Source organism: Mus musculus, chromosome 7 (assembly GCF_000001635.26).
Source record: "Mus musculus strain C57BL/6J chromosome 7, GRCm38.p6 C57BL/6J".
Taxonomy (NCBI): domain Eukaryota; kingdom Metazoa; phylum Chordata; class Mammalia; order Rodentia; family Muridae; genus Mus; species Mus musculus.
The window spans coordinates 119,895,548-119,916,764 of NC_000073.6; the positions used below are offsets into that span (position 1 = coordinate 119,895,548).

The following is a 21,217-nucleotide window of genomic DNA, read 5'->3' on the forward strand; positions in this document are numbered from 1 at the left end:
CCAAACTCACAGCTGCTCCAGAGGTTCCTCCAGTCAAACCCTTTCTGGAAACGACGGCGGCCCGGCGGGTCCAAACTACCTACCATCCCCGCTTGCGTTTCCAGGCTCCCTACCCCCGCCGCCGCCGCCTTTTCTGCCACCGCGGCCGCCGCCTCCTCCTCATCTGCAGCCCACCGGCGGCGGCCGCCCCGAAGCCCCGCCCCCTCCATTGCCTCCTGCATCATCACTTCCGGTAACCCCGCCGGCCGCTGGCTCGAGGAGGGAGAGAATGGGAGAGGGGCGGGGACAGGAACGAGGAGGGTGACGTCACGACGTACGCGAGGACGTCCGAAGCCGTCTCCAAGTAAGGGCAAGGCGGGGAGCGGCGGAGGGTGGGCTAGGAGCTGGGCCAGGCCATTTTCTGACTAGAAATGGGGCAAGGGGATAACGAAAGGGTGAAAGGGAAGGCTGGAGGAGAGGGAGGTTAGCTCAGTTGTTGAGTGCGGCGGGGAGTCGGCTAAATCTGGAAGTTTCAGGAGGTTTGAGACGACCTCTAACCTGGGCCTCATGCTAACACAGCGGTCCGCCCGGTGGTTTGGCCCGGCCTGGCCTACTGGACCTGCTGGATACAGCCCGGTGTGGCCAAGGCTCGGCAGAGCTCCTGGCACCGCCTCTTCCCAGCCGGCTCCTGTGGGTGGGGAAAAGCAGGAGTGACGCTGAGTGAGTGTAAGGATGGAGACGCCGGCTCCAGTCGCGGGGGACTGGGGAAAGGGGTTGGCTTCCCAGGGCCAGGGATGAGATGCCGGTGTGGGGTTGCTAGGAGACGCGCCTGTATGACCCCAGCCTCGCGAGGGCGACTGGTGTCATCGCTGCTGGCCTCGGGAGACCTGCCTAAGGGAACTGGCACGTGGGAGAGATCCTGCCTGGGACCCTTCAGACTTTTCGATTATAAATGGAAGGCGACGGGGCAGTTGTAGGAGGCTGGAGAGGTGCTGGCCTTGAGAAAGGCCACCCAAACGATCCCGGATGTAGGAATCAGACTTCAGGTGATGATGAAGGCTAGTTTCATTACTAAGATGAGCAAATGACAAAATGAAGGAAGTCTTGTTTCTGAACTTTTCATTAATAAGTAAATGAATGCAGAGAATAGCAGCTGCCCCAGAAGCTGAATGGTGTGGTGAGAAGGCCTCTTCCAGGTTTAAGAGGAAAAGAGAATGGGAGAAGGAACTGCCTTGTGGGTAACATTTTAAACAAAAGGCAGACGAGAAAGAAGTCTTGGAGTTGCAGAAATAGCAAGGTTTTGGCCTTTGTATTACTTCCCTGAAGTGTAATGAATGACCAAACCTTAATTTACATTTAAAAAAATTGCTGCTGGATAAAAGAAGGTAGTTAAAGGGCTGTTGCTAAGGCCATGAGAGATGACAGTGGTGGAAACATGGAAATTAAGAGAATTGATTCATAATGTATTTGGGAGCTTGAGCATTCCAGACTGAATGCTGAACTGGATACGAAATGTATGGGAGAATGTGAAACCAAAGATGTTTCTCTAGAGAAAACAGTTTGGGAAGGAATCTCCTATGCTCTCTGGAACGTATGTCCAGAGTCATTTTACAGCCCATGAAGATGTCCAGAAATGAGACGGACAAGCTGGAAGACAAGTCATGGTTGGAGATAATAAATGTGGGGTTTATTCCTAGACCCTGGAATAGGTAGTAGATGAGAAAGAGCCCCAAATTCTTTAGATCTCACATTTAGAGACCACCAAGAAGGGTACAAGCCAGTAGGAAGCTCAATAAGAACACCTCAAAAATAAGGAGTCCCCCTTAATATCGTTAAACAATAGTATCCACCCTCACAATCAGTGAGAGTCACCTTTTGAGGGCCTCAAATCTCTTCCTGCTCTCCCAGCTGTCAAAGCTTTTGGACTTGGTGTACAAGAATGTGTGTGCACTCCTGATTTCCTTGATAAATGTTGGTTTACATGAGCCCATTGGGATCTATTTTGTCATATCTTCGTAGGAACACCTTATACGATACCAGCCCTGGAATTCTTGTTTGGTTTGTTGTGTGATTGTGCATGTTTTCTTTCTCATGTGTTATAGACCGAGCTAGCCTCAAACTCAAGAGATCCACCTGTCTCTGCCTCCCTGTCTGGAGGGCTGGAATTAAAAGGTGTGCACGACCACACCCATCTCAGCCTTGGAATTCTTACAAAAGGAGTTTTGTCCCTGCTGCTACCGATGCCACTCACATAGTGAATCTCAATGAAAAGGGTATCTGAAGGGCTGGGTTTCATTCTTGGATCTGCTGGGTGGCCTTGGAAAAGGTCCTGTTCTTCGAATTGATAGGGTTGGCCTAGATTAAAAGTTGCAAGCTGGCAAGACAGATAATGCCTGCAAGCATAGTGTTCAGCCCGCAGCATGATTTAAATTCTTCTTTCTTAGACTATGCTTGCCAGTTTTTAAAAATTGAACATCAGAATCCAGATTTTTGGCTTCATTAGGAAAATCGGACAGTCTGGCAACACCAGTCTGAGGTTCCTAGAATCCTACACAGCTGAAACTGCAGAGTTGCTTATCCTTTGTTTGTGGCTTATGCCCCAAGTGAGCCATAAGCATCTCCCCTCACACCCACTCCCAAGCTGACATTTGATTTGTAATTGACCTGAGAACCTTGCTGTCTGTATGTAGCTACTTAACACATGTGACTAAGTTTAAATAACAGTTCTTAGACACATATTCCAGATGTTCAGTAGCTGCATGTGGCTGGTCTCTGCCCTGTTGGGTAAATCAGACAGAAGAGTTTTACCATAAACTGTTCTTTTGTTCAATGTTGGATTGAAACACTGAAAAAAAAAAAATTAAGGCCTCTCTGAGTGCCAATCATTCCTCACTCGTAAAGCCAGACAATCATTGTTTCTGCTCTTGGGACAGGCTAGTGAGGAGCCATTTGGACTGATAAATAAAATTCCTCAGTTGGTAACTAGAGAGTCCTTGGAGAATGTTCTAAAAACAGGTCCCTGGTGCAAAATGCTGTTGTCTTTCAAATAGTTGGCTGTAAAGTCAAATGCAAGAGATCTCCAGCTGTGACCAGTGTTGTCACCAAAACCTTGTTTGTTTTTGTTCTTCTGAAACAAAAGTGTTTCTCTTTGTAGCCATGACTGTCCTAGAATTTGATCTGTAAAAATCTGGCCTTGAACTCCCCAGAGCTGGGAATAAAGGTGTGGCAGGACACACCCAATGTCCACCTAAGACTTTGTGCAACTTTCTAATCTAGTTTCTTACAAGATGTCACAAAGGAGGAATTTAGTGTGTGGGCTCTCTGACTTTCCTACTTGCTCTGAAGGGGCGAAGATTCTTGCTGGAGAATTGTCGTCTCTACCATTGGCTTGTTCCCAGTTTCTCCCTTATATCTGTCACACACCTGACTTTGGATAACTGGTTTTGAGCATCTCTGGCTAACTTTTGTAGGCAAGAGGATTTCTGTAAGTTGTATTCAAAGTTTCAGGGCAGCCAAAAGCTAAATAGTGAGACCCTGTCTCAAAAGACAAACAAACAAATAGAACCAAGACTTTACAGTAAGTGTACTGTGCTGCTAGGCAGTGATATTGAATGGATTAACTGTGTTAAATACATTTTCCATTTAAGATGATTTTAGTTTAGGAGACTATCACAACCTAGCACTGTCTGCAAGTTAAGGAGCATCTATGTTTAGGATACGTGTTTGCCTCCTATTGCTTTGCTTTGAATAGTTACTTTAGAAATCTTTCTAGTATTGGTGTTTTAGATTGCCCCTTTGTTCTGATGAAACATCCCATGTTTCAGAATCTTTTCCTGGGTCCATCTTTCATTCTTGGGTTTTTTGGTTTAAGTTGGGGTTTTTTGGGTTTTGGGCTTTTTTGGTCTTTTTTTGGCATAAAACAAATGCTGTTTCAGAGAATCATTGTGGTATGAAATATACTGAATGAGTGTATCCTGAGAATTGCACAACTGTGGTACTACTTCCCTCTTCAGATTCTAATAACCAGAAAAATCTAGGACAGGAAATTGTGTGTGTGTGTGTGTGTGTGTGTGTGTGTGTGTGTGTGTGTCTAGGGAATGGAAACTAAGAGACCAGGAATCTGTAGGGCACAGTTTCACTTGAAGATTGTTCAGTTGTTGTGACAATAAAATCATTTAGAGTACCAGCCAGTGTCTGACAAAAAGCAGGGACTAGATAGAATAGCTCTAGGAGAAAAGAGCACCAATAGTATAGAGTTAGCGAGAGATAAAGAAGAGACACGAGACATAGGAAGGAAAGCTTTGTCGTGCTTCAGTGCTGGCACCTGTGTTAACATTTCCAGTAAGAAGCATGCATTGTGGTCTGAAGATAAGCAGTGTCTCCAGCAGGGTTATTTACTTATACTGAAGAACAATAGCCCTTTACTGTACAGGGATTAGTAATGATCAGAGGGAAATAGCTTTAGGAAAATCCATTACTACCACAAAGCAACAACCTCAACCACAGGCTACATACTTTTCCATTCTCTGCAGACAAAGATAACCATAGATAAAAGGCTCACTATTCTCATTTCCTCCTTTTCAGGTAAAGTACACCTTTACTTCCTAGTGCTCAGTATTTTAATGAAATATCTCATGAATAATCCTTACAACTCTGAAAACTGTTCTGTGGCTGCATATTACCTTTTAAGAACCTGAATTAGGAGTGAAGCTTCATGGTACAAACCTGTAATCCCAGCTGCTCCTGAGGATCAAAAGTTCAAGGCTCTTCTTGGATAATAGAGTAAGTTCAAAGCCACTTTGAGCCAACTTCATGAGACCCTATCTCAAAATGAAAAGGAAAAGGATGAGTAGGGGATATTGTTCATTGTTGAAGTGTATGCCTTGTTTGTTTAATTCCTAGGGCTGCCAAAGAAGAAACTCTCGGCACTCTGAGAAACTGAGCCACAGGCTGAGCCCAGTGAACATGATTATTTGTGCATTATCAAAATCATTTCAAGGCTGGGAGTGGCATCTTACCTTTGATCCCAACACTTGGGAGGCAGGCAGATGCAGGAGAATCTCTTTGAGTTTTGAGTTTGAGGCTATCCTGGTCTAAATAGCAAGTTCCAGGACAGCCAGCACTACATAAAAGGTCCTGTCTCAAACGAAGCAAACCAGCATCTTGTTTCCCCAAATGACAAGTGCATTAAATTATAGTTTTCTGGATTGGTTTTAAAGCTAGATCATTGGATTCAATGTATCTTAGTCCCCAAAATGATTAGTTTTCAAGAGAAAAACAAAAAATGGTTTTCCATTTCATTAATTCTAATCTTCCCAGAAGTAGGGCCTTTTGGGCTAGTGGACAAACTATTACTGGCCTTAAAAGAAGTGAGGACTGTGTCATAGGTTTGAGTCTTAAAGAGCTCTCTTTGAACCATAAGTCTCCCCAAAACAGCACAGAGTTGTTTTCAGTGCCCTGAATCTTTTGTTAAAATTCACTTTTAAAACAGTGTTAGCACACTCCTTTAATCCCAGCACTTAAGAGGCAGAGACAAGTAGATCTCTGAGTTCAAGGACAGCTTGGTCTACAGAATGAGTTCCAAGACAGCCAGGGCTACACAGAGAAACCGTGTCTCAAAAACAAACAAAAAAACAAAAAAATCCACTTTGTATTTTTCTCTTGAAAACTAATCATTTTGGGGACTAAGATACATTGAATCCAATGATCTAGCTTTAAAACCAATCCAGAAAACTATAATTTAATGCACTTGTCATTTGGGGAAACAAGATGCTGGTTTGCTTCGTTTGAGACAGGACCTTTATGCAGTGCTGGCTGTCCTGGAACTTGTTATTTAGGCCAGGATAGCCTCAAGAGTCACAAAACATATGGGTAGTCTCTACATAGTAAGGAAATTTGTTGACTTACAGTCTGTAGTCCAACTCCCAACAGTGGTCAGCAGCAGCTGTGAATGGAAGTTCAAGGGTCTAGCACTTGCTCAGTCCCACAAAGCAAGCAGGCAAAGAAGAAAGAATCTTCCTTCTGCCAACGTCCTTATGTGGTCACCAGCAGAAGGTGTGTCCCAGATTAAAGGTGTGTACCACCATGCCTGGATCTGGGACTTGCTTTGTCCCAGATGACCTTGAACTCAGAGGTATCCTTGCCTTCGTCCCCTGGGATTCATAGCCACTATGCCTCAAAATCTCCATGCCAAGATCCAGGTCAGAAACTTGTATCTCCCAGCCTCAAGATCAGGATCACAGATGATCCTTCCAATTCTGGATTGTAGTTCATTCCAGTTATAGTCAAGTTGGCAACCAGGAATAACCACTACATGTGGCCTTAGTACATGTGTGGATGTCAGAAGACAACTTTGTAGAGTCAGTTCTCTCCTTTCACTTTGAATTGAGTTCCAGGGATCAAACTCAGGTTGTCAGGCTTGACCTCTTGTCACGTTGTCCTCTCACCTTCAGTTGCACTCTCACCTTCAGTTGCACACATTGGTATGATACATATATACACAATAAATAAAATGTAATAAAGTCAACCTTTAAGACTTCAAAGAGGAAATTTGAGTATGATAAGTAGGGGTAAGGTAGAGATGCTATGGATGTACACAGGAACACTGCCATAGTCCCTGCACTAGAAAGATGCTCCGATAGTAGGCTAAGGAATAGACAGAGAAGCAATAGGTGGGCAAAGAAAGTGTATTCTGGTTGTGTGACTTGAGGACTTTCAAGGCAAGAAGGGTGTCATAGCTAAAAAGACAGGGCAGCAGGACTGATTTTTGTCTGGATGCTTTCACAGACTTTCCCATCCTTACCCCAAATCATGGAGTACTTGAGAGGGAAATTTTGACTCTAGGGAGCTATAACAAGAAATTATATCCCAACTTCAGGTATTCCTTAAAGGGAATGGAATGGATTCCTCCCTTCTGTCCCTTCTTTTTATGCTGCAGAAATTTTTGTTGAGGAGAAAACAAAGCCTCAAGAGAGTACAGCAGCTGGAATTTTGACATTCTTGAGACTAGAGTCATGCTTCTGTAAACTTCATCTATGGAAAGGGAATTGTCTTTTAAACTCCTAAATGGGAACTGGAGAAATGGCTTAGGGGTTAAAAGCAGTTACTGTTCTTTTAAAGAACCCAGGTTTGGTTACCAGCACCCACATGGTGATGCAGGACCATTTATAGCTCCATTTCTGGGGACCCAATTCCTCTTCATATCTCCTCAGGCTTCTGCACTCATACATACACTTGGGTGTACACTGGCTCTCCTGGACTCAATTTGTAGACCAGGCTGGCCTCAAACTCACAGAGATCCAACTGCCTGTGCCTCCTAAGTGGTGGAATTAAGGGCATATACTATCACCACTCAGCATGCATATATATTTTTTTCTTAAATGTTCATGTTTCAGTGAGCTTTCCAAAGATTACCATCACTGTGTTGACCTGTGGCCTCTCTGACATGTCCTCACTTGCATTCAACTCTGCTCTTGGCCTGCCCCAGCTTTGCTCCTGCTGCCTTCTTCCCTGTACCACTCTCCCTTTAGCTTCCCATTATTAGTCTGCATCATTGCCAATCAGAACTCCAGTCAAATATACGACCTCCCCCTCAATATCTCCCATTTCTGTTCATTTCACTCAGAATACATGACTGTGAAATTCCTTGGTTTTCTTGTATGTTGTCTGCCTCTGATATTAGAAGGTAAAATATCCCCAGACCTTCATGGTCTTGAATGTGATAGGCATGTCCAATAAATGATGAGGGGATCAATCTATGGGATGCTTGGCAGAGGGGACTTAAAACCTGCAGGGTATAACAATGCAATCTCTCTCTTCCTCATCTTGTTCTGGTGTCAGCTCCCCTGGAAGTCAGAGGGGTTACCACAGAGAACTGAAAGAAAAACGCATTCCAATTAGGTACACAGCCTCCTTTAAGGGTTCTTGTATATAAAATGCTTTTTGAAGAAGGGCAGGTGGGGATTTTATAAAGCATACCAAGGTGCAAAATACTTCCATGGCTCTTTGTATGGGAAGAAAATAAAGTTCCATGGCTTCTTTTAATGGAATTATTTCACTTCCTTTGTTCTAATGATTAAGCTCTTTAAAGCATGCAACAGATATTAAACAACATTTATTGAGATCAAGCAATGTATTTAGTTGCTAGCAACTTGGGCTCTGACTCCAGATTGTAGTGTTTGAATACCAGCCCTGCCTATTTCTAGCATTGTGACTGTGGACACACTTCCTAATTTCTCTTTACATCAGGTCTCTCTGTAAAATGAGAATAGAAGCAGCACACTGAATTGCTGTGATGTTTACAGTTCTATGTAAAGTACCTTGCAGAGTTTGCAGCCCATGGTAAATTCAAAGCAAATGTAGCTGTTGTGGTGGTGGTGGTTGTTGTTGTTACATAATGAATAGGACAAAGTTCCTGCTCTCCAGGAGTTATGCAGAAAAATCTAGAAAGAAAAAGATTCAAAATAACTGCAAAAGAGCAATAGATGGCTTGTTCTAGGCCCTGGGGAGAGAGTGCTCTGGAAAAATTTGGTAGTATATAGGTACCTCTTTTAGTAGGAGAAATGACAAGTAGAAAAGAAGCATTCTGAGTAGAAGGATCAGCCAAGACAAGCATAGGCTTGACAGTGAAGCAGGGTCTTGCTATATACCTTTGGCTGACATGGTATTCATTTTGTAGATCAGGCTGGTCCCAGACTTGTAACAGCCCTTCTACTTTAGCCTTCTGAGTGTCGGGATTACAAGTATGAGCATCATGCACTGGATAGAAATTTTCTGAATACATTATTCATAGCCAATCCTACATTACAACAAAATCAGAATCATGGGTTTGATGGGTCATTCCAATATACATTAAAGTAATGACAGCTGATAAATATCAGTATTGTGTATCTAAAATCACCTCCACAATCAAATTTTGAGATATCTGCATTAGGGACCTCTCTCAACTGAGGACCAGAGGGCAAAACATACTAGCAGCAAAATGTGCCAGTCTATTATAAAATATAATAAGTTTCATCATAGTACTCTGCTTATGCAGGCAGTACAACTTTTTTTTACTTTATTAGATATTTTCTTTATATTTCAATTGTTAACCCCTTTCATGGTCTCCCTCTGAAAACCTTCTCTCCTTATCCCCTCCTCCTCCCCCCCCCTGCTCACCAAACTACCCACTCCCACTTCCTGGCCCTGGCATTTCCCTGCACTGGGGCATAGAGCCTTCACAGGACCAAGGGCCTTTCCTCCCATTGATGATCAACTAGGCCATCCTCTGCTGCATATGTAGCTGGAGCCATGAGTCCCACCATGTATACTCTTTGGTTGGTGGTTTAGTCCCAGGGAGCTCTGGAGATACTGATTAGTTCATATTGTTGTTCCTCTTATGGGGCTGCAAACTCCTTCAGCTCCTTGGGTACTTTCTCTAGCTCCTCCATTGGGAACCCTGTGCTCAGTCCAGTGGATGGCTGTGAGCATCCACTTCTGTATTTGCTAGGCACTGGCAGAGCCTCAAGAAGACACCTTCCTGTCACAATTCCTTCCATCACACTTGTGTTTTCTTTGAGCAAATATTTCAAGTAGTGTTGATCCAGAATAAATGCCATAGAACTTTGAAGATTCCTTAAGAATGTACTTCATGACCATTTTAGATTAAAGTTCTGATGTTTTTGGTTTTTTTTTGTTTTGTTTTGTTTTTCGAGACACGGTTTCTCTGTATAGCCCTGGCTATCCTGGAACTCACTTTGTAGACCAGGCTGGCCTCGAACTCAGAAATCCACCTGCCTCTGCCTCCTGAGTGCTGGGATTAAAGGGGTGTGCCACCACACCCGGCCTAAAATTCTGATTTCTGAACAGTGACTATTCCTTATGTTGCCTAAGGGGAGCTCCCAGCAGACTTCACTACAGTGTAAGATCAACTTTTGACCAACTATAAATAAGGATAAAGGCTGCCTGTGTTGCATTAATCCTGTGAAGAATGTTGGTTTGAAGCCACTTAAACCCTTGGATAAGAAGACCTTCAGGAAATGTCAACGTTAGTAAATGAGTTGCTTTCTAAGACCAAACAGAAAATTCCAAAAAGCACTTTAAAAAATTTTTTTACAGGTGACTAATTCAGTATTTGGATCTCAAGCTTTCTGTACCATAAGATATTCTCATGTTTTCAGGAAACACTTGTTGAATTCCTAGTATATAACCTTTGTAGGTGCTGATAATTCAGCAGTAAATAAGGTAGATGTAGTAACTGTCCCTGTAAAGACTAGAGCCTATTTGAGGGAAATAGGTATTAACAAACCAGAACTTGAGTGACGTATCCTATAAAGAACAACCATCAATTAGCTCATTCCTAACCCAATGTGTGCTTAAGGAGAGCCCAGGAAGTGTAAAGCGTTTTCTGATACATCTGTGTTTTCATGAGGAGCTAAAGGATGAATAGAGAGGTTGGTCAGGTTGAAAAAAAATCAAAAAAACAAAAAGCAAGATCAGGTCAGGTGTTGTGGCACGTGGCACATACCTTTAATCTCAGAACTTAGGAAGCAGAGGCAGGTAGGTCTCTGTGAATCTGATGCCAGCCTAGTCTACCTAAGACTCTTTTTTTTTTCTTTGTATTTTCTCTCAAGAGCTGTGTAGTGAGATCTTGTCTTAAAAAATAAAGTAAAATGAATATGAAAATTAGTGAAGAGGGAAAAATATGGGTGTGTACCCCAAAGACAAGAAGATAATAGTTTCCCCAGCAAAGAACTGAAAGAAACCCACTAGAAAAACAACAAACGATGCATTTTTCTCTCTTCTTGACTTTTCTTCCAAGACTTAGATGTAAAAGGCTATACATGTTTGTGTACAAAAGTCCTGGCAGTCTTTACGACTTGGATTTCTGAGTCTCCTGATGTTGGAGAATCACCGCCTATCTTCCTTTCTGGATTAGTTCTTCAAGATACACACTAATTAAAGTATTTTCAAAATAGTCTTATTAAGTGTCAATTGTTAGTACTCATTACGTTGAGTAACCTAATTGCAGGTATTGTGTGTCAAGTTATAGCTTATGATCAGAGTTCTTAAAGTAGTAAGAGCGAACCAATTAAAGCCGGGCTTTGAGAAATTTGCTGGGTTTTGAATATGACCTTTGCTTTCCTCTGCTGGTATCTGAAAGTCAAGGAGGTTTCATCTGTTGATGACAGGGAAGGGAAGCAGTCCTTAGTTGATGTCACTGCCCCTCACAGGAACTGACTCACATGTTTTCAGATGAAACCATAGAGTTTTAGGGAGAGCCTGAATCTCAGAAACCTGTTTCCTTACCAGGAAAAATAGCATTGTCTCATCTGGGTCTTTCTTGCCCACAGTGTTCTCACTTGGTTTTTATGAATGCCTTTTAAGCATTGTTTCTAGGAAGCATTGTGGATGTTGTTGTGTATAACTTTAATCCTTTAAGATTTGGATGGGGGAAGTAGTGCTTTCAAGCTTTTCTTCAAATGGTTAAAATTGCTTCACTCCTTATTGCTCAAGAAAAGTTACCAGGGTCAGGGGTAAATAAGAGGGGCAGTCAACTTCAAAGAAGAAACTCTATATAAGGTGACTTCCATGAAGAAATTTCTATATATGTATACAAACCCCTCCTATTCTTACCATTCTTTGGTAGATGGGGTTCTCATAAACTTAAGGACCATCCTAAGGCATTCCATCCGCAGGTAGGGAGTTGGAAATGGATTGTGTTCCTAAATAGCAGCCTTTGAAGAGCCTCCTTCCCAATCCTGATAAACCTGTTTAGAAAACAAAACCAAACCTCGGGATTCATGGATGTGTTCATGGATGTGCACCAGATCTGTCTTCCCAGCCTGTCCTCTTGTCTAGGGCAGCATATAGCTGTTATTCTAAAGCTGACTAAGAACTCTAAGGACTTCTCTCTCTCTCTCTCTCTCCCTCTCTCTCTCCCTCTCTCTCTCTCTCTCTCTCTCTCTCTCTCTCTCTCACACACACACACACACACACACACACACACACACACGTACCCCCTTCTTGGTATTTTCTCTCAAGTTTCACACATAGAAATATATATTTAAAAGTAGACTGTAGTTTTCCACAAGTTATAAAATGTCCATCAACAAAGTAGACACGTGTAGCAGGATCTCCGTAGAGTGGATTGATCTGCAGCAGTGATGTCAGAACTAGAGCTCAGTGTGACAATGCGAATTGCAAATTCAATGGACACAAAACTACAACTTGTAGAACATGTATGAAGTTCTAAGCTTGTAAAACTGTTTTGTGTAACAAATGTAAAGGATTTATGTCAAATATAAACAGCAGTCATAATGGTGGCACCTTCAACCAAGGAAAAGACAATGTGCACAGTGGTATATGCCCTTAATCTTAACACCCTGGAAATAGAGGGAGGCAGTTCTTTGTGATTTCAAGGCCAGCCTGGTCTACATAGAGAACTCTAGGCCAGCCAAGGGTAACTAATGAGATACTGCCCGCCCCCAGGACGATTGCTTTGGAAGAGATCCAACAGGAGAATCAAGTATTTCCATAACTTGTCCTTCAAGCCTTATTATATGTAGCTATTATGTTATTTTCCATCTTTTTGTGTCTGAAATACTTTATTAAAATAAAAGTAACAAGAATCTACAGAAAAGACACTGCTTGAAGTTGTGTACTTTGGTCAGTTCTCATTTGGGCATACCCACTGGTAGTATTTCCTAAAAAAAGTCAGAAGAGTTAGACACTCTTCTAAAAAAGATCTTCACTTGTACCATTCTTATTGGTCAAGAAGGTAGTTTTGAGAAATGTTTTCTAAACTAAGAGAAATTACAACTTTTCAGCCTCTGGGTAAAGCTGAGTCTTGAGTCTGCTTCTATTTGATTTATATGGTAACCATGGTTTCAAAAATGTTAACTATCACTTTAAGATTTCATATTATAAAAGTGCCCCCCCCCCCCGACAGGGTTTCTCTGTGTAGCCTTGGCTGTCCTGGAACTCACTCTGTAGACCAGGCTGGCCTCGAACTCAGAAATCTGCCTGCCTCTGCCTCCCAAGTGCTGGGATTAAAGGCGTGCGCCACCATGCCCAGCTCCAATGCTACTGCTTTTAAAAGATGTATTTCGAGGTCACTGGAACTCATGATCTTCTTGCCTCAGCCTTCTGAGTGCTAGGATTAATAGACCTGTGCTACCAGGCCTGGCCCTCTTACCTAGTCTTAAACTATCAAAAAGGCTGGCATCTCCAGGCCCTCAAAATACACAGTCTACTGCTGGTGAGCACTGTGTAACAAATACTATCTACTTGGTTGGTAGAGATAAGAGAATCAAGCTAAAAGCCAGTCTGGTTTATATGAGACTCTATCCTCTAAAAACAAACAAAACAAGTTGTGGATCCCCCATGGCCACATAGTGAGACCCTGTCCCAATAAAACAAATCAAGTATGCCTTCTAGGCATTCAAGTCAGCCATGGACCTTTACTAGAATCAGAACTAAAATCATCATTTCTGAGGTATTCTGGTTGGTATGGTTTTTAAAAAATAATAAATGTAAGTTTGATCTTGCCATATTTGCAAAAGGGGACTCCTAGGAAACAGCAAATTACTGCCAGCTAAGGTCTGTGATTCTAGGACTCAGGAGGCTGAAGCAGGATGGATCATGAGCCAATTTGGGCTAAGCATGGCTTTCCCGACCAGACAGCACTAACTTCTAAGACTCTTGTCTTAAAAATCAAAAGGATGATAGCGGATAGAGGTGTTGCCTTTAATCCCAGCACTTGGGAGGCAGAGACACGTGGATCTCTGTGAGTTCAAGGCCAGCCTGATCTACAGAGTGAGTTCCAGGACAGCCAAAGCTACACAGAGAAACCTTGTCTCAAAAAATAAAATAAAATAAAATAAAATAAAATAAAATAAAATAAAATAAAATAAAATAAAAAATCAAGAGGGTGGGCTGGGTGGAGATGGCAAGTGCCTTTAATCCCAGCACTCAGGAGGCAGAGGCAGGCAGATCTCTGTGAGTTCAAGGCCTGCCTGGTCTATATAACTAGTTCCAGGATAGCCAAGGCTACAACAAGAGAAACCCTGACTTAAAAAAATTGAAGAAACAAAACAAAATGAGAAGATGGGAGGAGAAAGAGCAAAAGAGTTATCTCACTGATGTTTCTACTCTGCCCACAGATCTGTTGAACAGGAGCAATCATTTCTAGACTAATTGAAAATCTTGATTCAAAAACTGTACATCTGCCTATCTGTCTACTGTCAAACTGCATTTTTAGTAAATTTTCTTCCTCTTACTCTGGTGGGTCTAAAGATGACAGCAGCAACCCGACAAGAAGTCCTCTGCCTCTACCGAAGCATTTTCAGGCTTGCACGGAAATGGCAGGCAGCATCAGGGCAGATGGAAGACACCATCGAAGAAAAACAGTACATACTAAAGGAAGCCAGAACACTGTTCCAGAAAAACAAAAATGTAAGTAGGCCCCATCTGGACATGGCAAGGAACAGAGAATCTTCATGTGGTGTTTATTCATTTCTTTCTTACCTTAACTGAAGAAGACCCATCCAACTCCCAGAACCAGGAAGGTCCCAGAATGCAGCTTGGCTAGGCTTGCCAGTTTAGCCAGTACTAGAAAGTCAAGCCCAGCTGGAGTTTCCCTCTTTTGGATCAACCAGGTCTCAGTCCAGCCAGTAAATGGCTCAGCATCCTCAGACCCTGGGAGCCAGGTGACAGAAGTCATGCCAGTGAGAGCGTTCCTCACATCCTGATGACCAGCCACTCCCAGGGGTAGTATGAAGTAAAATGCTTTTTCTCTATTCATAAAGCATTCAAAGCCTTCTGGTTATAAACTCACTTTATAATATAGAAAAGACTCGGGACTCCTCCCATAACTGAGTTATAAGCTCTTTGGCCAGCAGAGTGGTACTGCAAAAACCAAGGCTCTACTAGCTAGTTTAGCAAGAAGCACGCACCTGCACACCAGGCAGCTTCCCTTGATCCTGACAAAGCACCCAGCACTGGCTGGCTTTCCCTTGGGGAAACTGCTTGGCACTAGGATGAAAGGTGACTGTTGGTACCCGGCTCATCTTTGCCCACTTCTGCTTGATCTCTTCCAATTTAGCTTCACTGCTTCTCCCTACTGTATGTAGTGTCTTTCTGGCAGTTTCTCTACAGCGCCTACCACCACTTGCATGCAGGCTAAAGGGCAGCCTCTGTTGTGGCCACTTTGAATATCTGCTCTTGGTTACTTTCTTTTTGTTTTTCTTTTGCTTTGCTTTGCTTTGCTTTGCTTTGCTTTGCTTTGCTTTGCTTTGCTTTGCTTTGCTTTGCTTTGGTTTTGGGCTTTTTTTGTTTTTTTGTTTTTTTTTTGAACAGGGTCTATTTAGTCCTGGCTATCCTAGAACTTATGTAGACTAGGCTGGCCTCCAACTCACATAGGTTCCCCTGGCTCTGCCTTCTGAGTGCCTGGATTAAAGTCATATGTCACCACCCTTGGCCCAGCCTTTGTTTCTGACCACCCACCTGCTGGAACTCACCTCAGCCTAGTCATCTGTTTTTAATCCTGATCCCCTAGCTGCTCCCTTCCCCTCTTGTTTCTTCTGTAGCTCCTGTCACCTGCTGCTAGGTAAAACTCTTTGTTCTTAGTCCTTATTAAAGTATCCCACCATGTGCTAAACACTAGACCAGACAATTTGGATATATAAAAAAATAAATTAAAAATTAAAAATTAAATAAACAATAAAAATATAGTCTCTCAGAGATATTTTAGTTAAGTAAAAAAGTAGAGGAATTAAAATTAAGACAAACTCTCATAATCTTCTGGGAACCCCAAAGCCTCCATACTTTATTGTGTTTGGTTTTGTTTTTTTTTAATGTTTTTTTTTTGGGAGGGGGTTGAGACAAGGTTTCTCTGTGTAGCCCTGGCTGTCCTGGAGCTCACTCTATAGACCAGGGTGGCCTCGAACTCAGAAATCCACCTGCCTCTGCCTCCCAAGTGCTGGGATTAAATGTGTGTGCCACCACTGCCCGGCTGTATTATTATTATTAATATTTGTTTTAAATACAGTGACTGTATATAGCCATGGCTGTTCTGTGACTCAAGAGAGCCACTAGCCTGTTTTAAGTGATGGGATTAAAGGTGTATATGTGCCACCACACCCAACCTTTACATTTTTTCATACATGTACACAATATATTTTTACAATATTTAGCCCTAAACTTTTCCCAGATTCACCATATCTACCTCAACTTCGTGCCCTCTTTTTTTACTTTTTTAAGTAAAGCACCAAGTCCAGTTTGTGCTGCCCATGTACTCGTGGGTGTGGAACTGTCCCCCTGAGTGTGTTTGACCTTCCAGGGGCCATACCCTTAAAGAGAACTGACTCACTTTCCTCCAGCAGCCAGTAGCTGTCAAAAGCTCCTCAGATAGGGATGGGGCTCATGACTGCCTCTCCTGCCTGTGCTGGAATGTGGCCTGCTTGGTCTGGTATGGGTCTTATGCAGGCAAACACAGCTGCAGTGAATTCACAAATACAACAGGTCTGTCACATCCAGAAGACACTATTTTAAACCGTGTCACTCATCTGGCTTCTTCTATGCCTTTTTGGTGTTCAAGAGGTGTTCTGTTCAGATGGTATCTTTGGTAGCTGAAAGCGGTGATATGACTCCATGAGTCAGGGCCATGAGTATGGCCTGGCTGTGGCATATACCCAGTAAACCTGAGCAGACAAAATTGTCTGAGAACTAGTCAAGATTAGGTTTTCATTTATTTTAGAATAATTTTTAAGCTTTGACCTAGCCAAGGATGAGACAAGGGTGGTGTGTCCATGTCAAAAAATCATGCAGCATCCTGTGAATAGCTGAATTTGGAGAACTGTAGCCCAAGGTTATATAGATGATAGAGTGCTGAAGTTTAAGAAGCCCCAACCCTCTTAGCAATATCATTGTCAGGAGGCTTTTTCTTTCCCCAAGGTTCCTGATGTAGACAGAAACAGTTTACTATAACCCAGTTGCACTAAGACTTTAAGAATAATAATCCAGAGGTATCGTATTCATTGCTCTGAATCCCAAGCAGGCCAGTGGCAACATGAGAACCATTCCCAATGTCGATAGCAGCACTTAGCTTCTGAGGCTGTAGGGGTCAGGGAGTTGAGCCTCTGCCCTAAGGGACTCAGCTCAGTTCTCTGTGCTGCTGTTCCTGGAACTCCAAGAAGCACCAAGGGACAAGAACTCCCTTGGAATTATCAAGCCACATGGGCCAAGACTTCAATTTGGTTGTCATCTGAAGCTGATGCAATCCTCGAACTACTTTGAAGCACTCACAAATGGATAGAAGATCCATGTACTGTTCGTTGTTGGTTGATTGGTTGGTTGGGTTTTGTGGTTTTTTTACATCCTCAGAATGAAAGTTTCTCTCCTTGATTTGGCCTTGTGTGTGTGTGTGTTTCCCCCAAAGTGAACATTTCATTCTTTTACTCAAAAATACATTATCACAATTTGAGTGATTTGGGATTTCAAAACTCCTTTTTGCCCCATACTAATGAACATGGCAATTTATAGTTTAAAATATGAGGTAAACCGTTCTCCAGTCTTTTTGCTGAAAAACCAGATTTCTGTGGAGCAATGGGTCTCAGCCTGTGGGTCATGACCACTTTGGGGGATCAAATGACCTTTTCATGGGCATCACTTAAGACCATGGGAAAACACAGATATTTATGTTGTAAAATTAGTTATGAAGTAGCAACCAAAATGATTTTACAGTGGGGATGTCACTATAGCATGAGGAACTGTATTAACTGCTGCAGCATTGGAAAGCTTGAGAGCCAATACTTAAGAGAGTCGGTGTGGAGAGCGTGTGGAATAGCTCTCTCACTTGGTGTTGGAGGGGATGCTAGTTTGCAGACTGTTGATGGAGACATGAATTGGTGTAACTCCAGAAGGTAACTTGGGAATACTGTAAAAAAAAAAAAAGTATGAACCTGTATAACCCCTTTGTCTTAACCTTCTCTGCTGTAAGAATTCATCTCTTAGATACATTAGCATGTGAGAAAAAAATTGCATAAAGATCTGTAGCAGCAGAATTGTTTATAATGGGAAAGGGCTGAAAATAACCAAAATGCTCATAAATAATACAGTGGTTAAATTATAATAAAGCCTGATGTTGATTTTTTTGTAAATTTTCAGGAAGAGTAGTTCCTGATGTCTGAATACCAAAAGAGCTTGAAATTATGTTAACGAAAAAGCAAGACTTATAAAGCTATCTCTATAAGAAGAGACCAGGGCCAGTGAGATGGCTCACTGGATAAAGGTGTTCAGTGCACAAGCTGGATGAGCTGAGCTCAATCCCTGGAGCTCAAAGACAGACAAAAGGAGAGAAGCAACTCCACACCAACGCGGTGCGCGCACCACAGTGTGTGTACAATGGATGTGCACACTCCCTGCGCTATACACACAAGATAATCAATGAGAAATATTTTTAAAAGGCCAATTCTCTGTATTTAGGTTTATATATTCATAGACTAACCTTGGAAGGATTCATAAGAAGGCTAACTGGAAAACAAGATAGGAAAGGCCTTTTCCAATATCGAGTTTCCTTGGTAGTGAACTAAAGAGTTTAAGAAACTCTATATTTTATATATCATTAGAAAGATACTAAATGTCTCGCTTATTTCCCCTTAACCAGCTCACAGACCCAGAGCTGATTAAACAATGCATAGTTGAATGCACGGCCCGGATTGAGATTGGACTGCATTACCAGATCCCTTATCCACGCCCTGTGAGTATGAGCGCCGCCCCTGGGCAGTGCAGGTCTTTCTAAGGGTGTGTACCACGAGGGCTAACATTCACAGAGGAGCAAGAGCCATGGGAGGAAGCGTGCTGGAAGTACGTTATCCTGGCATGCCACTACCCGTCACAGTAAACCACTGTCTACACGGATATAATGCCTGGTCTCTTCTGGTGCAGCTTCCCGCAAGCTGGAAGGGGAAAGCAGCTCCTAGATATAAAGCTACTCTTTGGGCCTTCACCCATAGTTTTATAGAGATGCATTTATTTTCTTTAGTATAAAAGGAAAGCTTTTTAGATACGAAAAAAGTAAAGTTCAGATATTAAAAGATTACAGAAAGAAAAAAGTGAAAATTGTCAAAAATTCTCACCTTTTGGAAGAGACCAATGTAGTTTTAAAATGTCCAGTTTTCAACTCTTTGACTTACCTGGTAATATTAGTTGGTAATATTAGTTTTACACACACACACTTTTTTTTTTTTGGTTTTTTCGAGACAGGATTTCTCTGTATAGCCCTGGCTGTCCTGGAACTCGCTCTGTAGACCAGGCTGGGCTTGAACTCAGAAATCCGCCTGCCTCTGCCTCCTGAATGCTGGGATTAAAGGCATGGGCCACCACGCCCAGCTCACGCACATTCTTTTATACATGAGATTCTAGGTATATATTTTTTAACCTACTGATTTTATTTCATCTCTTCTGAGCATCTTTGTATACAGCTCTGCCTCAATCCTAAATGTTTGCATTGTATGATATTGTAAGAATGTGCACTCATTGTACAAGTCAGGGTTCCTCCAAGAAACAGAAGGAAGGAAGGAGATCAGAAGCTATAGATTGATGGATGGATGGATGCATGGATGGATAGAAACAGATCACACAGTTATGGAGGCTGAACACCCAGGACAAAGCTAGTGACATAATTCAGCCTGATCTGGAAGGCCTAAGAATCAAAGAGGCTGATGATAGAAATCTAGAGTGGAAGCAGAAAAAATGGGATGTCTCAACTCAAATAAGATGAGCAAGAAGCAAAAGAAGTGGATTCATCCTTTGCCTTTTTCTTTTCAAGCCCCACTAGTTTGGAGGATGGCCCTCCACATTGGGGAGGGCAATTTTTTGAATCTACCACTTCATCTTATCTCCAAGTACCCTCACACATACACCCAGAAATGATTCTTAGTGAAAGTCAATCAGATTTACTCATAAAATTAGCCATGAGAGCCATACTGTAAGCGAGCCATACTGTAAACATTTTCTACCTCAGTAAACATTTGAGTTGGCCCATTGTGCATTGAACATCTTCGCACCCAAGCACCTTTTCCCTTTTTCCTTCCTTGTGTGCCCATTTTGCTGAATGGATCTGTATTTCTTTTCCTGTGTCTAGGCACAGTGGAATAGATGGATGCAAGCTCTAAACCAGATCTGGCTTTAGATCCCTTTCTACCACTTCCTGTGTGACTTTGAACAAGCTAGTATTCAGTTTCTCTGAGCCTCCATTTTTTTATCTATAAAAATTATTTTAAAATGGCTTAGGAGGGGGGCTTGAGAGATGGCTCAGAGGTTAAGAGCACTGGCTGCTCTTCCAGAGGACCTGAGTTCAATTCCCAGCTGGCTCAACCATCTGTAATGAGATCTGGTACCTCTTCTGCCTGCAGGTATACATGCAAGCAGAATGCTGTATACATAATAAATAAATTAATTTTTAATAAAGAAAAAAATGGCTTAAGAGGCTATCATAAGGATAGATCAGTGAATTCAGACATATGAATAGTAATGAGTCTGTGGTCGATTTAGCACTGAAAAACAGTAACTCCTCGGTGAATATAAGCTACACTAGTGATTAATGATTCTTCATATCATTATTCTCACTCAGATCCATCTGCCTCCAATGGGTCTCACCGCACGACGAGGTCGGGGACTTCAAACCCAGGAAAAACTGAGAAAACTTTCCAAACCAGTGTATCTGAAGTCTCATGATGAAGTTTCCTAACAAAGAGGACACTTTACTTTTGAGAATGGTGAGCCAACTCAGTTTTGAATGTAAACCAGGCAATATATCCTTCTTGACTAGAAGCAAAACTACTACCTTCAGACCTCCAAAATTGGTCTTAACCTATGACATGTGGCTGCAGGCATCCCTAAGGTTTTTCAGGGTCTTGCTTGCTGCTTGAACTATGACATTGTCCCTAGAGGTCATGGACTTTACATCTTCACTGAAGTTGTCCTTGGGAGCTATCTGCGGCCTACAGAGGAAGGCTGAAGGGAATTCTTGGGGCTGCCATCCAGTGTGCATCGGATGCAAAGGGATTAGCTAATTGCTGCAAGTTCACATGGCTCCAAAGCTACCCTTCTCCCCAAAACTTGAGGTTTTTCCGCAAGTTATTTTCATTTGCTTAAAACTGGTTTCTGTATAGGCTTTTTTGTGGTCTCCTGATTCTTGTAATTTTCAGATTTACCCACTTATAAAGGACAGCTTTAGATTGATCATATTTGTTGT

At 42.3% G+C, this 21,217-nt stretch overlaps 2 protein-coding genes across 20 annotated transcripts in view; one reads left to right on the forward strand and one right to left on the reverse strand.

Annotated features, from left to right (window-relative positions):
* Dcun1d3 (DCN1, defective in cullin neddylation 1, domain containing 3 (S. cerevisiae)) overlaps positions 1–783 on the reverse strand; it is a 43,173-nt gene extending 42,390 nt beyond the window's left edge. Inside the window, exon 1 of one of the 3 annotated variants that reach the window (XM_011241748.3) lies at positions 84–214. The gene's annotated coding sequence lies outside the window, so the exon portion shown is untranslated. Of the gene's footprint in view, positions 1–10; positions 215–537 lie in introns of those variants that run through there. The other 2 variants (XM_011241749.2, NM_001163703.1) reach the window with 2 other exon arrangements.
* Positions 166–21,209, forward strand: Lyrm1 (LYR motif containing 1). 17 transcript variants are annotated; one of them, XM_006508239.4, is made up of 5 exons: positions 166–343; positions 4,564–4,761; positions 14,124–14,415; positions 18,626–18,718; positions 20,594–21,209. In XM_006508239.4, exons 3-5 carry the CDS (start codon positions 14,257–14,259, stop codon positions 20,708–20,710), a joined length of 369 nt encoding a protein of 122 aa, XP_006508302.1. In that variant the 5' UTR covers positions 166–343; positions 4,564–4,761; positions 14,124–14,256; the 3' UTR covers positions 20,711–21,209. The 17 variants fall into 17 exon arrangements, 16 of the variants coding, with proteins under 16 accessions (XP_006508302.1, NP_001272890.1, NP_001272889.1 ...); NM_001285961.2 differs by having other exon boundaries at positions 314–343; positions 14,257–14,415; XM_006508237.4 differs by lacking the exon at positions 166–343 and adding an exon at positions 613–699.
* The last annotated feature ends 8 nt before the right edge of the window (positions 21,210–21,217 follow it).